This window comes from Cnephaeus nilssonii (genome assembly GCF_951640355.1).
Source record: "Cnephaeus nilssonii genome assembly, chromosome: 10".
Taxonomy (NCBI): Eukaryota; Metazoa; Chordata; class Mammalia; order Chiroptera; family Vespertilionidae; genus Cnephaeus; species Cnephaeus nilssonii.
In genome coordinates, this window is record NC_137081.1 from 92,608,816 (window position 1) to 92,627,089 (window position 18,274).

The following is an 18,274-nucleotide window of genomic DNA, read 5'->3' on the forward strand; positions in this document are numbered from 1 at the left end:
CCACCAAGTTTTGTTAAGATTCTGAAAGTAGAAACAGTGACTGCAGCGGATGATGTTTCTAGAACGATGTCAACCTCTCACCACACGGGTGGCACAGCTACGGAGAATGCTGCTCAGCTTTATTCTGAGGATGCAGCAACTCTTCAGGCTGGTTTTTGAAGCTTTCTTTTTCCAGTTTTACTGCACATATCTCATCGATATGTACACATATATACAACTCACTGAAAATATTGTAAACTGCACTTATTACACATTTGCTCTGACGGTACCAGCAGTGAATTGGAAGACAAGTCCTAGAGTCTTCTTAACAATGACCTGCTCACAGTTTCAAAGCTTGAAGAACCCGTTCATTAATCCATTAATGAATGCCACATCCAGAGCTACTTGTGCGAGTTCTAGACCTACTGTACTCTCCTTTGGAGTCATGGCATAAGCAAGCCAACCAGGTCTTCACTTAAGCCTTTTTTCTTGTATTTTGTGTGAACTCTGAAAGTGTTTCTGTAGGCTTTAGATTTTATTCAGTTGCATAATTAAAGACTGAATTCTTTATTTGGAATGAAATATTCTTGTCTTACACAGTAGGTAATAAAAAGAAGTAACGTATACACATTATTAACCATAAATGAAAAGAGAAAAAACCAGTGCAAAATGCGGCAGACAATACATCTCTAACATATTGTAAAGGCAGATACCAGGACAACACTACTTCAAGAAGGCGCCAGCAAAATGGTGAATGTGTGAAAACAAAGAAAAATATCGTGTTCATAGGGTGCAGAGAGTTCCCCAGAATCTGACAGAGCCCATGCATCTCTGCATCCAGAATACACTTAGAGAACAATTTAACCATGACAATAGGGACTACAGAAAATGGTATATTGTGTATAAACCTGGCCTCTCTAATCGCCTCCTTATGTGCCTGGAACATCTTGACGTTGTTCATGTTCGACTGCCAATATTTCACATATCCTCCGTGGTCTGCTGTCAACATCCACATGTCATTATGTGACCAAGTCATGGCCCTCACTGGGCTATCATGAGCCTATGAAAACAAAACATTTGTAAACATTACATACAAGATGGAAGGCTTTACAGGAGCATATATTAACTCACAACAATTTGTCTAACTGTAAGTTTAAAATGCCAATAAAGTTACTATATCTCAAGTTCTTTACAGTACCGCAGAATGATGCTGCCATCTGATGATTACTGTTACCTGTAGTATTGTTTCAAAATTGAAAGTGAGTCCATTCCACAAGGTGAACTCTCCACTAGAAGCTCCAGTGACCAACCGTCTTCCTTCTGGAGTCCACTAGGGATGGAAAAAATAACAGGTTATACAAGGCCACAAACCCTCAACCTTAATTAATTTTTAAAACACTAAGAAAGTCTTTATTTACAAAATACTCAATAATCCACATTAAGCAGATGATACCGACTTTCATTTAAGTGTAGCTCAGATTTATAAGCAAGTATTTTCTCAGAAAAAAAGAACTTCATTAACACAGTGCAGGGAAAGCTCTAGCACTTTAGCTCATTAACTAAATTAAAAACAGTTAAGGCCCTAATCGGTTTGGCTCAGTAGATAGAGCAGGCGTCCTCAAACTACGGCCGGCAGGTGTTTTTGCCGTTTTGTTTTTTTACTTCAAAATAAGATATATGCAATGTGCATAGGAATTTGTTCATAGTTTTTTTTAAACTATAGTCCGGCCCTCCAACGGTCTGAGGGACAGTGAACTGGCCCCCTGTTTAAAAAGTTTGAGGACCCCTGAGATAGAGCGTCAGCCTGCAGACTAAAGGGTCCCAGGTTTGATTCCAGTTAAGGGCATGTGTGTTGGTTGCGGGCACATCCCCAGTAGGGGGTGTGCAGGAGGCAGCTGATTGATGTTTCTCTCTCATCGATGTTTCTAACTCTCTATCCCTGTCCCTTCCTCTCTGTAAAAAATCAGTAAAATATATTTTTAAAAAATTATAAATAAATAAATAAATAAATAAATAACAGTTAAGTACAATATAAGTAAGCACCTTGCTAAGCTACACAGGCCTAAGCACTCTAAAGAGCATTTCAAAACAAAATCTGCATAGACTTTATTTTCCTGGGTTAATGGGCAGACTAACATAAATAAGATGGTCAGTCACCAGAAAGACTCAAAGCCTGAATGAAGGATTTCAACAGCTAGTAGACCAATTCAGACAGAAAAGTTACCATGGTTTTATGAAAAAATATATATATTAATAAAAAGTACCAATTTAAGGACATCAAAGCTATCAAACTTTACTGGCAAATAAATGTACTATAAAAACTAAAAAAAAAAATAAAAAAAATTTTAAAGCTCTCCTTTATTCATAGTACCATGCAGTAACAAGTCTTATGCTGATCTCTCAAAAAAAAAAAAAGTCGTACAGCAGATTCATGACAAATACTACACCAATATTTTAATGCTACAATTTTCCTATTGTAGAAAACCTGTGATGTTTATAAACTCAAAAAAACATATTTTTTCAACTCTGGCTGCTGTGGCTCAGTTGGTTGGAGCATCACCCAGTACACCAAAAGATTGTCTGTTTGATTTTCAGTCATGGCATATATCTAGGTTTTGGATTCAACCCCCGGTTGGGGTGCATGGGGAGGCAACCGATCAAAGTTCCTCGCTCACATTGATGTTCTTATGTTCTTTCTCTTTCTCTCCTTCTCCCTCCCTCTATTCCTCTCTCCTTCCCCAACCCCTTCTTCTCTCTGTTAAATCAATAAAAATATACCATTAGATTAAATATATATTCTCTAAAAATACTAATTTTTTCTTACTTTTTATTTTCAAGTTTCTATGATAGATTACACAACTCATTTTCCTTAGAAGATGCAAATACACAACTGTCAATATAACAATCCTATTTTCCAAAATAAAAACTGTGACACAGTGTTGAAAAGTACAACTTGCTTATAGGAATAGCAGGATGAGATACATAAAAAGAAGACTATTTGGTAAATTATAAAGACATATATGATAATCTGGCTTTTCATTGCTTACCTGCAGATTATGATTTGGATTATTATGAATAAAATCCTCCTACTTTCCTAGTTTCTGTTATCTGCTATGGATCCCAACCCAGTAAATACTATAGGTCACCAAACTGTAGACACAAGACCCACAGTTTCTATGTCTTAATACCTTGTAATTTGGACTACGCCTCTAAGTGCAAATTTCTCCTAGGATCCCATAGATCCCAAAATGAGAAATTTACCCATGTTACAGGATACAAGATAGAGAATGCTCAGATTCTATTCATTTCAAAAAGGTTTTCAGTTATTATGCTAAAAGGATATTAAAATAGCTGCAAACAAATCATTCTCTACACTAGTTGGCTCTACTAACACAAAAACCATTGAAATAAGGTCTTTTCCGGATGTTCCTACTGATATATGCCTCTGAAGCAAAAAGGAGGCCTTAGAGTGACTGGATCGTTCTTATGGAGCTCAAACCAGCATCTGTCCCAGTCCCTCTCAGTTCTCCATAGAGTTCACCTCCATAATATCAGAAGACTTCCTGATTTTGCTCCTTTGCCACATATTTGCTATGACTGTCTTTTCTCTGTTCTGGTTTTTTTTGTTTTGTTTTGTTTTTTAGTGTGGTTTTTGTCCAATTCTTACTTGCTCAACTTTGACTACTAACTAGCTTGGGAGACAGAACTGGGAAGACTTTTCATTTTATTGCAAAACGCTTCAAATGTCAACATTTTGAATCATGTCGATGTACAATTTATTTTAAAACTATACTTTAAAAATTTCAGTAAAAATATATTGAATACCTACTATGTACCTTCATTGTAAACTGACAATTATGGTCTACCATCTGTCTTCACCTCTTCTCAGGTATTTTGCTTCCCAGTAACACCTAAACGTTTTCATTCCCCTTGAGACGCTGCTTTCTAAATTCTAAACAACAAAAGCATTCCTATTCAAGAGCAAGTCTGAGACCTACTGTAATATATATTCATGACCGGCTCAGAAAAGAATTCTATGGAAATTGCAATAAGAAGAAAATAAACCAAAAGTAACACCTTACTAAATGCGGATATAGTAGATAATTGGGTATTATAAAATAAAATTACTAGCAATACACTAATTTTTATCCCAGGTATATATTTAAAACAGTGTTTAATTTTCTTTGTCCTGTTATATATATTTACAGACTAAGGATCTATTTTTCCAAAAATATCCAACAGAATACTTACCCTAACAACAAATACCGGACACTTTACTTTATTGGTTGATGTTCTAACAAATTTTGTTGTTACTGCATTCATAGGATTATTCAACATCCCTATAGGTGGGACCAGCTAAAAAAAAAAAAAATACATATTGGGTTTTTAGAGCTCCTGATGATGCACAGGACATAAGCCAAGGACATGCAAAGTTACTATTTCAATATTTAAAGACAAATTCAGAAATATAAAGAACTTTCAAAAATATTTTAATAATAGATAATCCGATATAATATCCTATATAATAAAAGCCTAATATGCAAATTGCCCCCTCAGAAGTTTGACCGACAGGGAGTTCGACTACTTGCTATGATGTGCGCTGACCACCAGGGGGCGGCATGGAACAAAGGAAGGCCCCAGGTGGCAGCTGGCAGCTGGCAGCTGGCAGCTGGGGGAAGGAAGGCCCTCATCAGCCCTGGGTTCCTAGGCCTGGCCCCAATCACCGGCCAGGCCTAGGAACCCTACCCATGCATAAATTTTGTGCACCAGGCCTCTAGTTAGTCTATATTAATTGAGGAAAACTGAAATACAGAAAAGTTAAATGTCAATTATTATAGACAGGCAACAAAATCAAGTACCAGATTTCCCCAATTCCTTCTCAAAGTCAATAATCAGCCAAATTTAAAATTAACTTTCCTGCCGAAACCGGTTTGGCTCAGTGGATAGAGCGTCAGCCTGCGGACTAAAAGGTCCCAGGTTCGATTCCGGTCAAGGGCATGTACCTTGGTTGCGGGCACATCCCCAGTAGGGGTTGTGCAAGAGGCAGCTGATCGATGTTTCTCTCTCATCGATGTTTCTAACTCTCTATCCCTCTCTCTTCCTCTCTGTAAAAAAATCAATAAAATATATTTAAAAATAAATAAATTAAATTAACTTTCCTATTACACAGATTTTGAGACAGTGTAATCTTTTGCTGAATACCGCTTTAAGCCCCAAATCAAAAGTTCACCCTTCATTAGATTAAAAGAAAAATTTAAATTGAGATGAGAAAAGTCCATGTTTGAATTTCAGATCACATTGTTTTCAGATTCACATATCTAAGCAAAGAGTTTTATATTAAGCCAGTATGGCATATCTTATACTTACATCATTATAATAACCTGCGTCAGGCTGAATTGCCCTCATATCTCTCTGGTCTCTTTGCCATATTCTATTCTGTTAAAAAGAGATTAATTAATTAGTTAATTAATCAATTGCTATATGATCTCATTGCACTCAATATGAAACTAACAAAATGTAAGCTATTATTAAATATTAAATGGGAGGAAAACAGGATTAAAATTTTTTCATTATGTCCTAAAACATACATAATAGTTATTCTACTGACATTGATTAGAATTTCTTCCTCTCCTTACTCACATTATCCCCATTCAATCATCCAAGATTCTCTTAACCCCAAGACATTCTCATTGACCATACACACCTTAACAATAGCAGGGGGTGGGAGAGGGGGTAGAGATACATTCACAATTCCTTCAAAACCTTCAGCACAAAAACAATTCTTCATATCTTGCCCTTAATTTCCTTAATCCCTCTCTTCCTCTTAACCTCCCCTCGTCTAGTTTTCCACCTGAAACACATGGAAAAACTAAATCTGTCTTTATCTTGGAATGAATCTTCTTCTCCTAAGTGCCTGCAACATAGTAATTCTTAAGCTGGAAATCTCTTAACATTTCATGTATTCTGTGGGTGTAACAAGTATTTCAATGCTGGCCTAGGGATCCGAGTATCCTCTTCTGAGATTTGTGGTGAACCTTTAGAACCAAACCTATTTCTAACGTTAATAATTTTTGTGAAGATAATTAATGCAGGTATTTTGTTTTAAATACTAGTTACCAGCTGCACTTAAAATCCCAGTACTTTAAGAAATACAGCTATTATTACCATTTTATTATTTTAAAAAACTTTCTCCTTTGTAAAAAAACAAAGCTTGGTCACATGAAGCACAGGATCTGGACTTACCTCTAAATACTTAATTACAGACGGATTATAGTCTATCGTTTTTCGGTTTACTGCTTTTCTCATTCGTTTTCCATCAAAGGTAAGCTGCTGCATTGCTTGCTGCTGTGCAAAATCAGGTCGCTTATAAAACAGTTGTCGCGGTGCCTGATGTTGGAACCTTGGCATATGGAAAAAACGAGGAGGAGAACCAATTTCTGTAGCCATGGTGATGTTTTCGTTCTAGGACACTGGGGTATGGAAAAAGTACTTTCACTACAAATATCAGCACTGAAAACATTTTCAAATGAACATTTTTACACTTATCTTCCTTTTTCTAAATATGTTTCATTTGTAGCTTTTAGTCAACCCATTTACAAAATGAACTATTAGATTTAGTGGCAGAAACCAGTTCCACATTTGAAAAGGGTCAATTCATAGAATAAGCTGTAAATATTAAGCACCTGCTGTAAAATTCAGCCTGATGGAAGGAAAACCACAATTGAAAACAGCTTTGGTTGAGTTAGGGTGGTTGTGTGCTATGCATGTGTGGGGTGGGCAAATGGGAGGGGGGCAGAATGGGAGGATGGGAGAGTGCTTTCCCTGAAAGTGGTCAGAGGCCACGTGACCTCTGAAAATGGTTTGCTGATCACTTGATCCAGAAAACCCCACACAATCACTGAGAACTGTTCACATCTATATATATTATTGGTTTCAGAGAGGAAGGGAGAGGGAGAGAGAGAGAGAAACATCAGTGAGAGAGATCATTGATCACTGCCTCCTGGACACCTCCCTGGGGTTCGAGCCCACAACCCAGACATGTGCCCTAACCAGGAATCGAAACCTGACCTCCTGGCTCATAGGTTGACGCTCAACCACCGAGTCACACCAGGTGGTGAGAACTGTTCAAATTTTTTAAATGAAGTTTCCATTAGATGTTTGATAGTATACCAAATCATTTTAAGTTTATCATAAGACCCCATTTATCACTAAAAAATTTTAAGACCTGACTTTTGTCCTTTTACATTTCCTAAGAATAGTGTAGAAGGAGGAATCAACTATCCTATTTCATATGAATACTACAAGTGCATACATCTAATTTCAGGCTCCAAGGACCTACCACAGAAATTCTCAGTATGTGTATTTACTTATTTATATAAAGCAGCATTAAGCTAACATCTGAATAGAAAAACTGTAAAGAGCTTATAGAGTTTCAATTTTAACACTCTCCAGATAAACTTACATTCCAATAATACAAATGTCCATAATTTAAAAACACATCCTTTAAATGTTTTTATTAATTTTAGAGAGAGAGGAAGCAGGAGGGGGAAAGAGAAACATCCATCAGCTGCCTCTTGCTTGCCCCACAACTAGGATGGAGCCCACAACCCGACGTGTGTCCTGACTGGGAACTGAAGTCGGAGAACTTTTGGTGAATGGGACACCCCTCAACCAATGAGCCACCAGGTCTAAAAACACATTTTAAGTGTATTTTTTTTAATTAGACCATGAAAAACACATAATGTTGGGGGCGGGGGAAGAAAAGGATGGAAGAGTGCTTTCCCTGAAAGTGGCCAGAGGTGACCTCTGAAAATGGTTTGCTGGTCACTTGATCCAGAAAAACCCCACAAAATCATGCGAATCAAAAGGTTCAAATCTTCATGTTCACTTTAAAAGCACTCTGGTGAGCCAAGCCAGTGTGGCTCAATGATTGAGGTTCCACCTATGAATCAGAAGGTCACAGTTTGATTCCCAGTCAGGGCACATGGCTAGATTGTGAGCTCGATCCCCAGTGGGGACATGCAGGAGGCAGCTGATCAATGATTCTCTCTCACCATTAATGTTTCTATCTCTCCTTCTCCCTTCCTCTCTGAAATCAATAAAAATAAAAAAATTTAAAAAAAAAAAACACTCGTGAAACTGCCCAAGCCATCAAGAGTATGCATATTAGGAAAGCCACCAAGTATCTGAAAGATGTCACTTTATAAAACAACTAGGGATTCGTTGCAGGAATATTTCCTGCAAGACTTCTGGCGGCAGGCTTCCCTCCCGCCCCCCCACCTCTCCCGCTGCGGCGGGCGGGGCGGGCCAAATGGGCGGGGCGCCTCCCACCCGTCCGGCCTACCCAACCCAGCCCACCTCGCCCCGCACTCCCTACCCTCTGCGCCCGCTGATGCAGCTGCCTCTGTGGCCGCCTCTAATCACCCCGACCCGCTGTGCACACTGCCGCCGCCTCCTCAGCCCCGCGCGCTGCTGCTGCTGCGCGCCCCACCCGCCCCACCACGCGACACCCGCCTCGCCACGCCACGCCCGCAGCCACCACCGCCTCCAAGGCCACCGCGGCCTCGCACACCGCCCGCCATGCCCCGCCTGCCGCCTCCACTGCGCGCCCCGCCCACCGCCACCGCCGCCACTGTGGCCACGTCAAAGCCACTCACACTGCCCGCCACCGCCTCAGAGGCCACCATGGCCGCGTGCTCCACAGCTGTGCTACCGCCCACCTGCGCAGCCGCCATGCTTTCTGCTTTCTTCACTCCTCCCTCCCTCAGCATATGCAAATTAACCGCCATCTTGTGCGCTCTGATTGGCTGTGGGCATAGCGAAGGTACGGTCAATTTGCATATTACTGTTTTATTAGATAGGATGTGTGCCAATTCGTTGTTACAATGGTGGGGTTGGTAGGTGTGCCCAGGCCAAACAATGGGCCAAAAATACTGAATTTTTTAAGTACATTCTTATAAATGCAGAGAATAAAGCTGAATTTAAGGGTTTAGATGCAAATTCTCTGGTCATTGAGCACATCCAGGTGAACTAAGCTCCCAAGACTTGGGGTACAACTTACAGAGTTCATGGGAAGATCACCCCACACATGAGCTCCCTGGCACACTGAGAGGATGCCTACTGAGAAAGAGCAGGTGATTTCCTGAACCAGAAAAGAGACTGCACAGAAGAAAACAATATCCCAGAAGAAACTGAAGAAACAAAAACTTATGGCCCAGGAGTAAATTCAACATAACATAAATACTAATAAAAGTTAAAAGAAAAAACAGGAAAAAGTTTATCTGTAATCGGTCTCTGCATAGGATGATGGAAATACTTTAATAGAATTTTCAATAGAATTTAAAGGTTACTTTCTCAATATAAAAATATTCTATAAAAGAGTGAGCAAGTATTGACAGATTTAGTCGCCCATGATTTTAGAAGGTTGGTTATTTGTCACTTTTACAGCTGAGCCTCTTGATAGAACAAGAGGCTCCACTTAGGTGCTTTTTAAGGTAATATGGATTATTCGATTCTGGATTTCACATCCATAAAATTCAGAAAATAAGTCCATGATGATAACCCTTCTAATCAGTAGCATCAAAACACTGACTATTTGGAGAATGTTTACAGTAGCACATGGTTAATCAATTTCACCTCTACATATTTAAAAAAAATGTTAGAAGCATTTCCACAATTATTTTTGTTTTAAAAACAGGAAAGGACCTAAAAATTTATGATTCCCTTTGTATGAAAATATTCTTAGTACTACCTACTTCCTTCATCCTTGTTACTTCAGTCTCTCCTGAAAACATTTAATAATAACAATAGGGAGAAGGAGCATGAAGAAGAGGAGGGATGGGGGTAGTGGTAGTGAAGGGAGAGGAGAGAAATCCTGACTCCCACAAAACTAAATAGTGTTATAAAATATACATTCAATATGCATTATTTCCACTAGTCTGAAGCAATCCCAGAAGGTCCTTGGGACCTTTATTAGAAACATTAATCCTATATAATAAAAGGCCAATATGCAAATCGTCCAAACGGCAGAACAACCGGTCACTATGATGTGCACTGACCACCAGGGGGCAGATGTTCAACGCAGGAGCTGGCCCCTAGTGGTCAGTATTCTCCCATAGTGGGAGCACCGCTCAGCCAGAAGCTCTGAGCCAGGTTCAGTGCTGGCAAGCGCAGTGGTGGTGGCGGGAGCCTCTTCAACCTCCGTGGCAGCGCTAAGGATGTTTGACTGATGGCTTAGGCCCACATGGGGAGCGGGCCTAAGACATCAGTCAGACATCCCCTGAGGGCTCCCGGACTGCAAGAAGGTGCAGGCCAGGTTGAGAGACACCCCCCCCCAACCCCGAGTGCATGAATTTCATGCACTGGGTCTCTAGTGTGTGATAAGAGAATAAACATTCTGTCTAATCTCTTAGGGCTGTATGAGATTTGAATTGGAATGTAAAAAAAGCATTAAGCATTTGACTCAGTGAGTTTGGTGAAACTATTTGTTGACTCAGGTATCCCATGAATTCAACTAAGTTTCAGCATCCAGATTTCAACTAATGGCTTCAATTCAGATGTCATCGCCAGTAATTCTAAAAGGATGTATGAAAGGTAATTTTTTTTAATGTATTTTATTGATTTTTTTCAGAGAGTAAGGAAGAGGGATGAGAGCCAGAAACATCGATGAGAGAGAAACATCGACCAACTGCCTCCTGCACACCCCCCACTGGGGACGTGCCTGCAACGAATGTACATGCCCCTGACCGGAATCGAACCTGGGATCCCCCAGTCCGCAGACCAACGCTCTATCCACTGAGCCAAACTGGTTTCGGCAAAAGGTAATTTTTAAAACACTTTCCTTTCTACTTTATAATCATCAAATTTCTAATTAATTAGAATAAAATTATCCTAATATTATAGTTCCTATTACTAACATCAAATAAGAACAAAGATATTTATACTCATCAAAGAAGGCTTTAAGGTTATTCAGGCAAAAAAGGAATTAAATAGTGACACATGCTACAACATGGATGAATCTCAGTGAAAGAAGTCAGAAAAAAGGTCACATATTGTGTCCTAGACAGTTTGGCTCAGTGGATAGAGTGTCGACCTGCGGACTGAAGGGTCAAGGGCACATGCCCAGGTTGCAGGCTCGATCTCCAGTAGGGGGGGTGCAGGAGGCAACCGATCAATGATTCTCACTAATCTTTGATGTTTCTCTCTCTCTCTCCTCTCCCTTCCTCTCTGAAATCAATAAAAATGTATTTTTTGGGGGGTGGGGGGAGAGTCACACATTGTATGATTCCATTTATATGAAAAATCCAGAACATGCTAACACAGAAACATAAAACAGATTAGTGGTTGCCAGAGCCAAAGAAAGGGAGGAAAGAATAATGAATGAATGCTAAATGAGAATGAGGTTGCCTATGAGGATGATGAAAATGTTTTGGAACTAGACAAGAGATGGTGGCTGGAAAACACTGCGAATGTTTGAGTCAGACACTTTAAAATGGTTAAAACAGTAAATTTTATGTTATGTGACTTTTCCCTCAGTTGAAGAATTTAATGCACTGGGAGGGAAATCAGATGGTAAGTAGATGAAACATTAACAGAAAGTTGATGGTGTTGAGGCTGGATGCAAAGTGCTACACAAGAGCCAAATCAAGGATTTACTATATAAATATGGGGAAAATGACTGAAGTCAAATGCAAAACAATCAATATATGTTGTTACTCACACTTCTGAATAATTCGTATGTTAAAGAGAGAAAAAAATATATTCCTTCATTTTAAACTATAGAGGATAGGACGAAATATCTTCCCATTTACAAATTTGTCGAGTAAAATTTGTTCTAAAAAAAAACTTTGAATTTTCCTTGAATGGTGAAGTTTTATTTGTGTTACAGATATAAAGGCCCAACATGAAGAAAAGGTGAAAATAGAAAGTACAACTATATTCTAAATCAAGACCTGGCCCTAAATAGTCAATAATCCTATATAATATAAGAGTAATATGCAAATCAACCGAACTGCAGAACAATCAAGTCGCTATGACGTGCACTGAACTCCAGGAGGCAGACACTCAACACAGGAGCTGCCCCCTGGTGGTCAGTGCACGCCCACAGGGGGAGCACCGCTCAGCCAGAAGCAGGCTCATGGCTGGCAAGTGCAGTGGCAGTGGCGGGATCCTCTCCTGCCTCCGCTGCGGGCCGTAAGGAGCGAGGGGTCCCGGACTGTGAAAGCCCTGGGCTGCAGGACCCACCCAACCCCCAGTGCACGAATCTCGTGTACCGGGGCCTCCAGTACCATAATAATTACATATGGTGTCAGATGGGTACTAGATTTATAGGCATGATTACTTCATAAGTTATGTAAATGTCTCATCACTGGGTTGTATGCCTGAAAGTAATATAATATTCTATGTCAACTTTAATAGAAAATAAATTATTTTTTTAAAACACCCAGTCCTAAAATAAAACTACTCACAACTAAGTGACCAGTCTTCACATACGCCTTTTTCACTTCACTTCCTGTAAACTGTCATTACTTGCCCCAAGTCACAAAAGAGCCCATTAATGGCTGTATAGGCAAAACTGTGTGTCCCCCCCCCATCACTTCATATGTTGAAGTTCTAACCTCCAGGACCTCAGAATGTGGCTGTATTTGGAGAAAGGCCCCTAATCCATGACTGGTGTGCTTATAAGAAGAAATCAGGACACGGGCACTCATAAAAGGCATGACATTTGAAAGCAAGAGAAAAACAGCCATCTACAAGCCAAGGGGAGAGGCCTCTGAAGAAACCAATCCTGCTCCTATCTTAATCTGGAACTCCAAACTGAGAAAACCGTTGTCTTTTGTTTCAGCCTCCCAGTCTGTGGTAGTTGGTTATAGCAGCCCTAGCTGACTATAAAGAGTGGCAGAGTCAGAGCAAAATACCTGGATCTCCTGACTCTCCTTCAACATGAGTTGTCAAAAGATTTCAGCAATGACTTTAACAGCTTTCTCTGGCTGAAGAGAGCAGAAAACATGAGGTTGAAAATCAGTGACCCAGATAGAAAGAACTCAAGTCATTAAAACTATCCCTGGCCGAAACCAGTTTGGCTCAGTGGATAGAGCGTCAGCCTGTGGACTCAAGGGTCCCGGGTTCGATTCCGGTCAAGGGCATGTGCCTTGGTTGCGGGCACATCCCCAGTGGGGGGTGTGCAAGAGGCAGCTGATCGATATTTCTTGCTCACTGATGTTTCTAACTCTCTATCCCTCTCTCTTCCTCTCTGTAAAAAATCAATAAAATATATTTAAAAAAAAAAAAAAAAACTATCCCTGCAGGCTTCACTCAGAACTATACTTCAAAGAAATGTGTGTGTGTGTGTGTGTGTGTGTGTGTGTGTGTGTGTGTGTGTATACACACACTCTCTCTCTCTCTCTCTCTCTCTCTCTAGAGGTCCGGTGAATGAATTCGTACACAGGTGGGGTCCGGCCGGCCTGGCCCCAATCGGGGTGGAACGGGGCTGGGCCTGTGAGGAGGAGGAGATGGCGGGAGGTTGGCTGGCTGGCTGGGAAGAGGGGCCACGGTCAATTGGCCAGCGGGCCCCACCCCTGGTTGAGGTTGGGGGTGTGGTTAGGGGTGGGGCAGGACAAGGGGAGGGGCTGTGGACAGTAGGACGGGCAGCCCTGCCCCTGATGGGGTTAGAGGGCTGATCTGGTGTGGGGCTGTGCTGGGGAAGGGGCTGCAGGAGATTGGCCAGCTGGCCCCATACCCTATTGGGGTGGGGGGGCTATCAGGGGCGGGGCCGGCCGGGGACAGCGGCTGCAGGCTAATCAGGGTGGTGGGGGCCATCAGGGGCGGGGCTAACGGGGGAAAGAGGGTGGGTATTTGGCCAGCCGGCCCTGCCCTTGATCGGGTTGGGAGAGTCCGATAGTGGGCAGTGTTTATTAAAGGATATTTTTGAGAATCATAACTGGGAAGAATGGGAAAAGAGCAGGTTTGAGCAGAGGACTAAGTAAAGCTAGCAATGCTGGCCAGGGATAACGACACAGAGAGCTCTAGGGTCAATGCGGGGGAAAAGGAGACATATGTACCTGATCAGGCAGTTCACTGTCCACAGTGGGCTTCATAGCAACCGGTCGTTATGGTTGTTACAGCGTTATGGTCGCTGGCATTTTATATATACACTGAGTGGCAAGATTACTATGATCTCTGAATGCATAATAATCTGGCCACTCGTGTGTGTGTGTGTGTGTGTGTGTGTGTGTGTGTGTGTGTGTGTACTAGAAGCCCGATGCACAAAGATTGGTGCTAGAATGGGCTTTCCTTTCCCTGGCTGCCAGCACCGCCTTTCCACTCTGACCCAGCCCCTTTCTGCTCCGGCCCCGCCTTCCCACGCTGCCCAGAGGCCCTGAGAGAATAAAATAGACAGTAGCCATTTAAATAAGTGGATTTTAAAAGTTCACATGATCTTTTAAAAGTTCACACTGCCTTTCCACTATGGTCCACCCCCGGTCTCTCAGGGCCTCTGGGCAGCGTGGGAAGGCGGGGCCGGAGCAGAAAGGGGCTGGGTCAGAGTGGAAAGGCGGTGCTGGCAGCCAGGGAAAGGAAAGCCCATTCTAGCACCAATCTTCGTGCATCGGGCTTCTAGTACACACACACACACACACACACACACACACACACACACACGCAAGCATCCTGCCCATCATCACTCAGCACGTGTATGCAAATTAACCGCCATCTTTGGTGGGCTAATTTGCATATCACTCCTGATTGGCTGGTGGCATGGCGGAGGTATGGTCAATTTACATGTTTGTCTATTATTAGGTAATATTAGAGGCCCGGTGCATGAATTCAGAGACCCACCCCCCCAGGCTGGTGGGGTCCGGCCAGCCTGGCCAGGGGGAGGGGACATGGGCGGTTGGCCGGCCTGCCTGCTGGTCGAACTCCTGGTCAAGGGGACAATTTGCATATTAGCCTTTTATTATATAGGATATACACTGAGTGGCCAGGTTATTATGAGTTCAGAGATCATAATAATCTGGCCACTCACGTGTACAGACTAGAGGCCCAATGCATGAAATTCGTGCATGGAGGGGGGGTTCCCTCAGCCCGGCCTGCACCCTCTCCAATCCAGGACCCCTCGGGGGATGTCCTACTGCTGGTATAGGCCTGATCCCACAGGCCTAAACCAGCAGTCGGGGCATCCCTCTCGCAATCCGGGACTGCTGGCTCCTAACCACTCGCCTGCCTGCCTGCATCACCCCTAACCACCTCTGCCTGCCAGCTTGATCACCCCTAACTGCTCTCCCCTGCCAGCCTGATTGCTCCCTAACTCCACTCCCCTGCCAGCCTAATCACCTCTAACTGCCCTCCCCTGCCGACCTGATCGCCCCCTTAAGAGCCCTCCCCTGCTGGCCTAATCGCCCCTAACTGCCCTCCCCTGCCAGCCTGATTGCCCCTAACCGCCTCTGCCTTGGCCCCCGCCACAGTGGCTTTGTCTGGAAGGATGTCCAGAAGATGCCCAGTCAAATTAGCATATTATCCTTTTATTAGTATAGATATACATACCATCAAATTCAGAAAAAATCAGAGAATCATCCTTCATAAAAACAATTACTGTGATTTCTACTCACTGCAGTATTCACTTGAGATACTCTAACATAACACTACAATTTAAACTAGAAGTCAGACTTGTCACTATAGCATATTCATCTCCTATCTAGGGAATCATAAAAAATGCAATTCATTTCAAGAATTAAATCAGTGAGCACTAAAGTACTTAACAAGCACTAAAGACAGACAGATACAGACACAGACACACACACAGTCTGCTCCCAAGAGACTAACAAGGTTTTCAGGGGGGAAAAAAAGAGATAAAAAAGAAAGCAGTATGAGAAACTACTACTATCTGAGAGTCTACTATGCCTGTCTGCCAAGAACTCTTATAGGCAACAGGGATACAGTATGGCTTACAGCATAATTCAGCCTTAAGTTGGAGCAGGATAGGGAAAGGGGGGAGGAAAAGACACCATTAGAAAAGAAACAAAATACATGACACTCTCATTTACTCAGCATACCATGGCCAGCATAATCTTTCCCCGAATCAAACAATCCAAAATAACCTTCCCCAACCAAACATTTCTGACTCTATTAACCATCACAGCTGATCTCCAACTAAAACACAGATAAGCCCGGCCAGCGTAGCTCAGTGGTTGAGCATCGACCTATGAGCCAGGAGGTCATGGTTCGATTCCCTGCCAGGCCACAGGCCCAGGTTTCAGGCTCAATCCCCAGTGTGGAGAGTGCAGGAGGCAGCCGATCAATGATTCTCTCTCATCATTGATGTTTCTATCTCTCTCCCTCTCCCTTCCTCTCTGAAATCAATAAAAATATTTTAAATAAAAAGATAATAATAAAACACAGATGAAAGATATGCTATGTAATAAAAGCCAATATGAAAATTGTCCCCTCAGGCAGTCGTTCAACCACTCGCTATGACATGTGCTGACCACCAGGGGGCTGCACGGAACATGGCAGGTGTTGGAGATGTAGCGCTGGCAGACCCGATGAGAGCGGGACAACAGTGGGATGGTGGAGCAGGTGAGTGGGTGGCACCAGGCCAAGACGGGTGGGAGCGGGGGCTCAATCGCCCTGCAGACGGTGACCAGTGGCGGCAGCAGCAGGAGGTGGGGCCCCCGCCCAGCTCCCAGGCGCTGAGGGAGCCGGGCAGGGGACTCAACCTTGATCGATCACCCCACAGGCGGGATGGTGGAGCAGGTGAGGGGGCGGCACCAGGCCAAGGCGGGGTGCTAGGCGGGGCTGCATGCCTGCAAGGCCAGAGGCGCGACTGGGGCTACATGGCTGGGGGCACAACCTGGGGCCCGATCTCCGCAGGCCACCCCAAGGGACCCCACCCATGCACGAATTTGTGCACCGGGCCTCTAGTATTTTTATAGGAAATAACCTTGCTAAAACTGAACTAATTCTACAAATTTGATCCAAAATGAACTCAGTGGAAAGCACCAAATACTTCACATAATTAAATAAAAAGAGCTCTCACTGGATTCAAGCAGGGTAGAAATGAAGCTCTACATCAAAACAATCCTCTGGCCTGGAGGGTCATGAATGGGCCTGTAGTAGTTTTCTTCAAACAAGAAGTCACGCCCTACTGGTGGTTCCTGAAATCAATGTGGCTGACAACCAGCATTACTTTAATAATTATAAAAATAACAAAAAACAGAATACATAAGATTAAACTGCACAGTTTAAAGGAAAGAAATGCTTTTGTGAAACTTGTTTCAGCTGTACATGTGTGTACACTGGGTCACAATATAAAAAGGCATTTTCTTCCTTTTAATCTGTCAAAAGTGAAAACAAATGGCTTAATGTTAACAAACCATTAAGTGAAAACCCGGGTTTCTTATCCTTGCACCTTCCACTTATGATCACTTAATTCCTGCTGCCACTGTGTATCTATAGCCAAAGAAGTTCACATATAGCATCTGTCCAGTGTGGGTATTGTGCCTGACTACCCTCGCTATGGCACCAGAGTCGAGTCCCATTATCAAACCCAACAATTCTTACCATGTCAACCACGAATCAGATCTTCTGATCAGCAAAACAAAGCTTGTTTTCCCAAAATGAGATCAAAGAATTCTAACCAGAAGCAAATTATGGATGCATTAAAATAGCTAGGATAGCAAGTACAATTACTGTAGGGCTTTTAAAAATAATAAAGGTTTTCAGATCCCCACTCTCATTAACAAAATCCTGGTGCCCAAAGTCAGAACTTTAGCCTGGGAACCTCTATTTTAGATTATGTATCTCCAGACCAGTAGAACTTGGGATGGATAGTCTACTTATCTGAACTTTGAAGGGATTTATGTGAGTGTTAAACAAGGCCAGTAACAAAACGAGCAGCATGTCCTCTTCTTCACTGTCCAATCCTCCTATCTAATAAAAGGGTAATATGCAAATTAACCATCACTCCATCACAAAGCTGGCGGCGCCCAGTCCTCTCAGCCCCGCTGGAGTCCCCTAGTCCAGGGGGGGCAGCCGCCGAGAGCGGGCCGCGTGAGCGGCCTGGCGGAATGCTTGCTTCATCACCACGGCGACGAGGCAATCGTTCCGTGCCCAGTGTGGATGGGCCTCTGGGCCGCGGAGAGCCACTGGGCAGTGGGCACCAAGCGGCCAGGCCCTGCAGAGAGCTACTGGCGCACGGATTCATGCGCAGGGATACTAGTCTATATTATAAAAAGCCAGTGACCGTAACGCCGTAACAACCAAACAACCGGTCACCAGGAGGTACATGGAACACCTCTCG

The 18,274-nt window shown here is 42.9% G+C and overlaps 1 protein-coding gene across 4 annotated transcripts in view; it reads right to left on the reverse strand.

Moving 5' to 3' along the window:
- WDR33 (WD repeat domain 33) overlaps positions 1–18,274 on the reverse strand; it is a 112,836-nt gene that overhangs the window by 60,842 nt on the left and 33,720 nt on the right. For 2 of the 4 annotated variants that reach the window (XM_079781775.1, XM_079781776.1), the window contains exons 2-6: positions 6,223–6,379; positions 5,347–5,415; positions 4,231–4,335; positions 1,214–1,309; positions 888–1,039 (exon numbers count right to left, since the gene is read on the reverse strand). In XM_079781775.1, the coding sequence (XP_079637901.1) occupies positions 888–1,039; positions 1,214–1,309; positions 4,231–4,335; positions 5,347–5,415; positions 6,223–6,379 (579 nt within the window). Of the gene's footprint in view, positions 1–887; positions 1,040–1,213; positions 1,310–4,230; positions 4,336–5,346; positions 5,416–6,222; positions 6,450–18,274 lie in introns of all 4 variants that reach the window. The other 2 variants (XM_079781774.1, XM_079781773.1) reach the window with 1 other exon arrangement.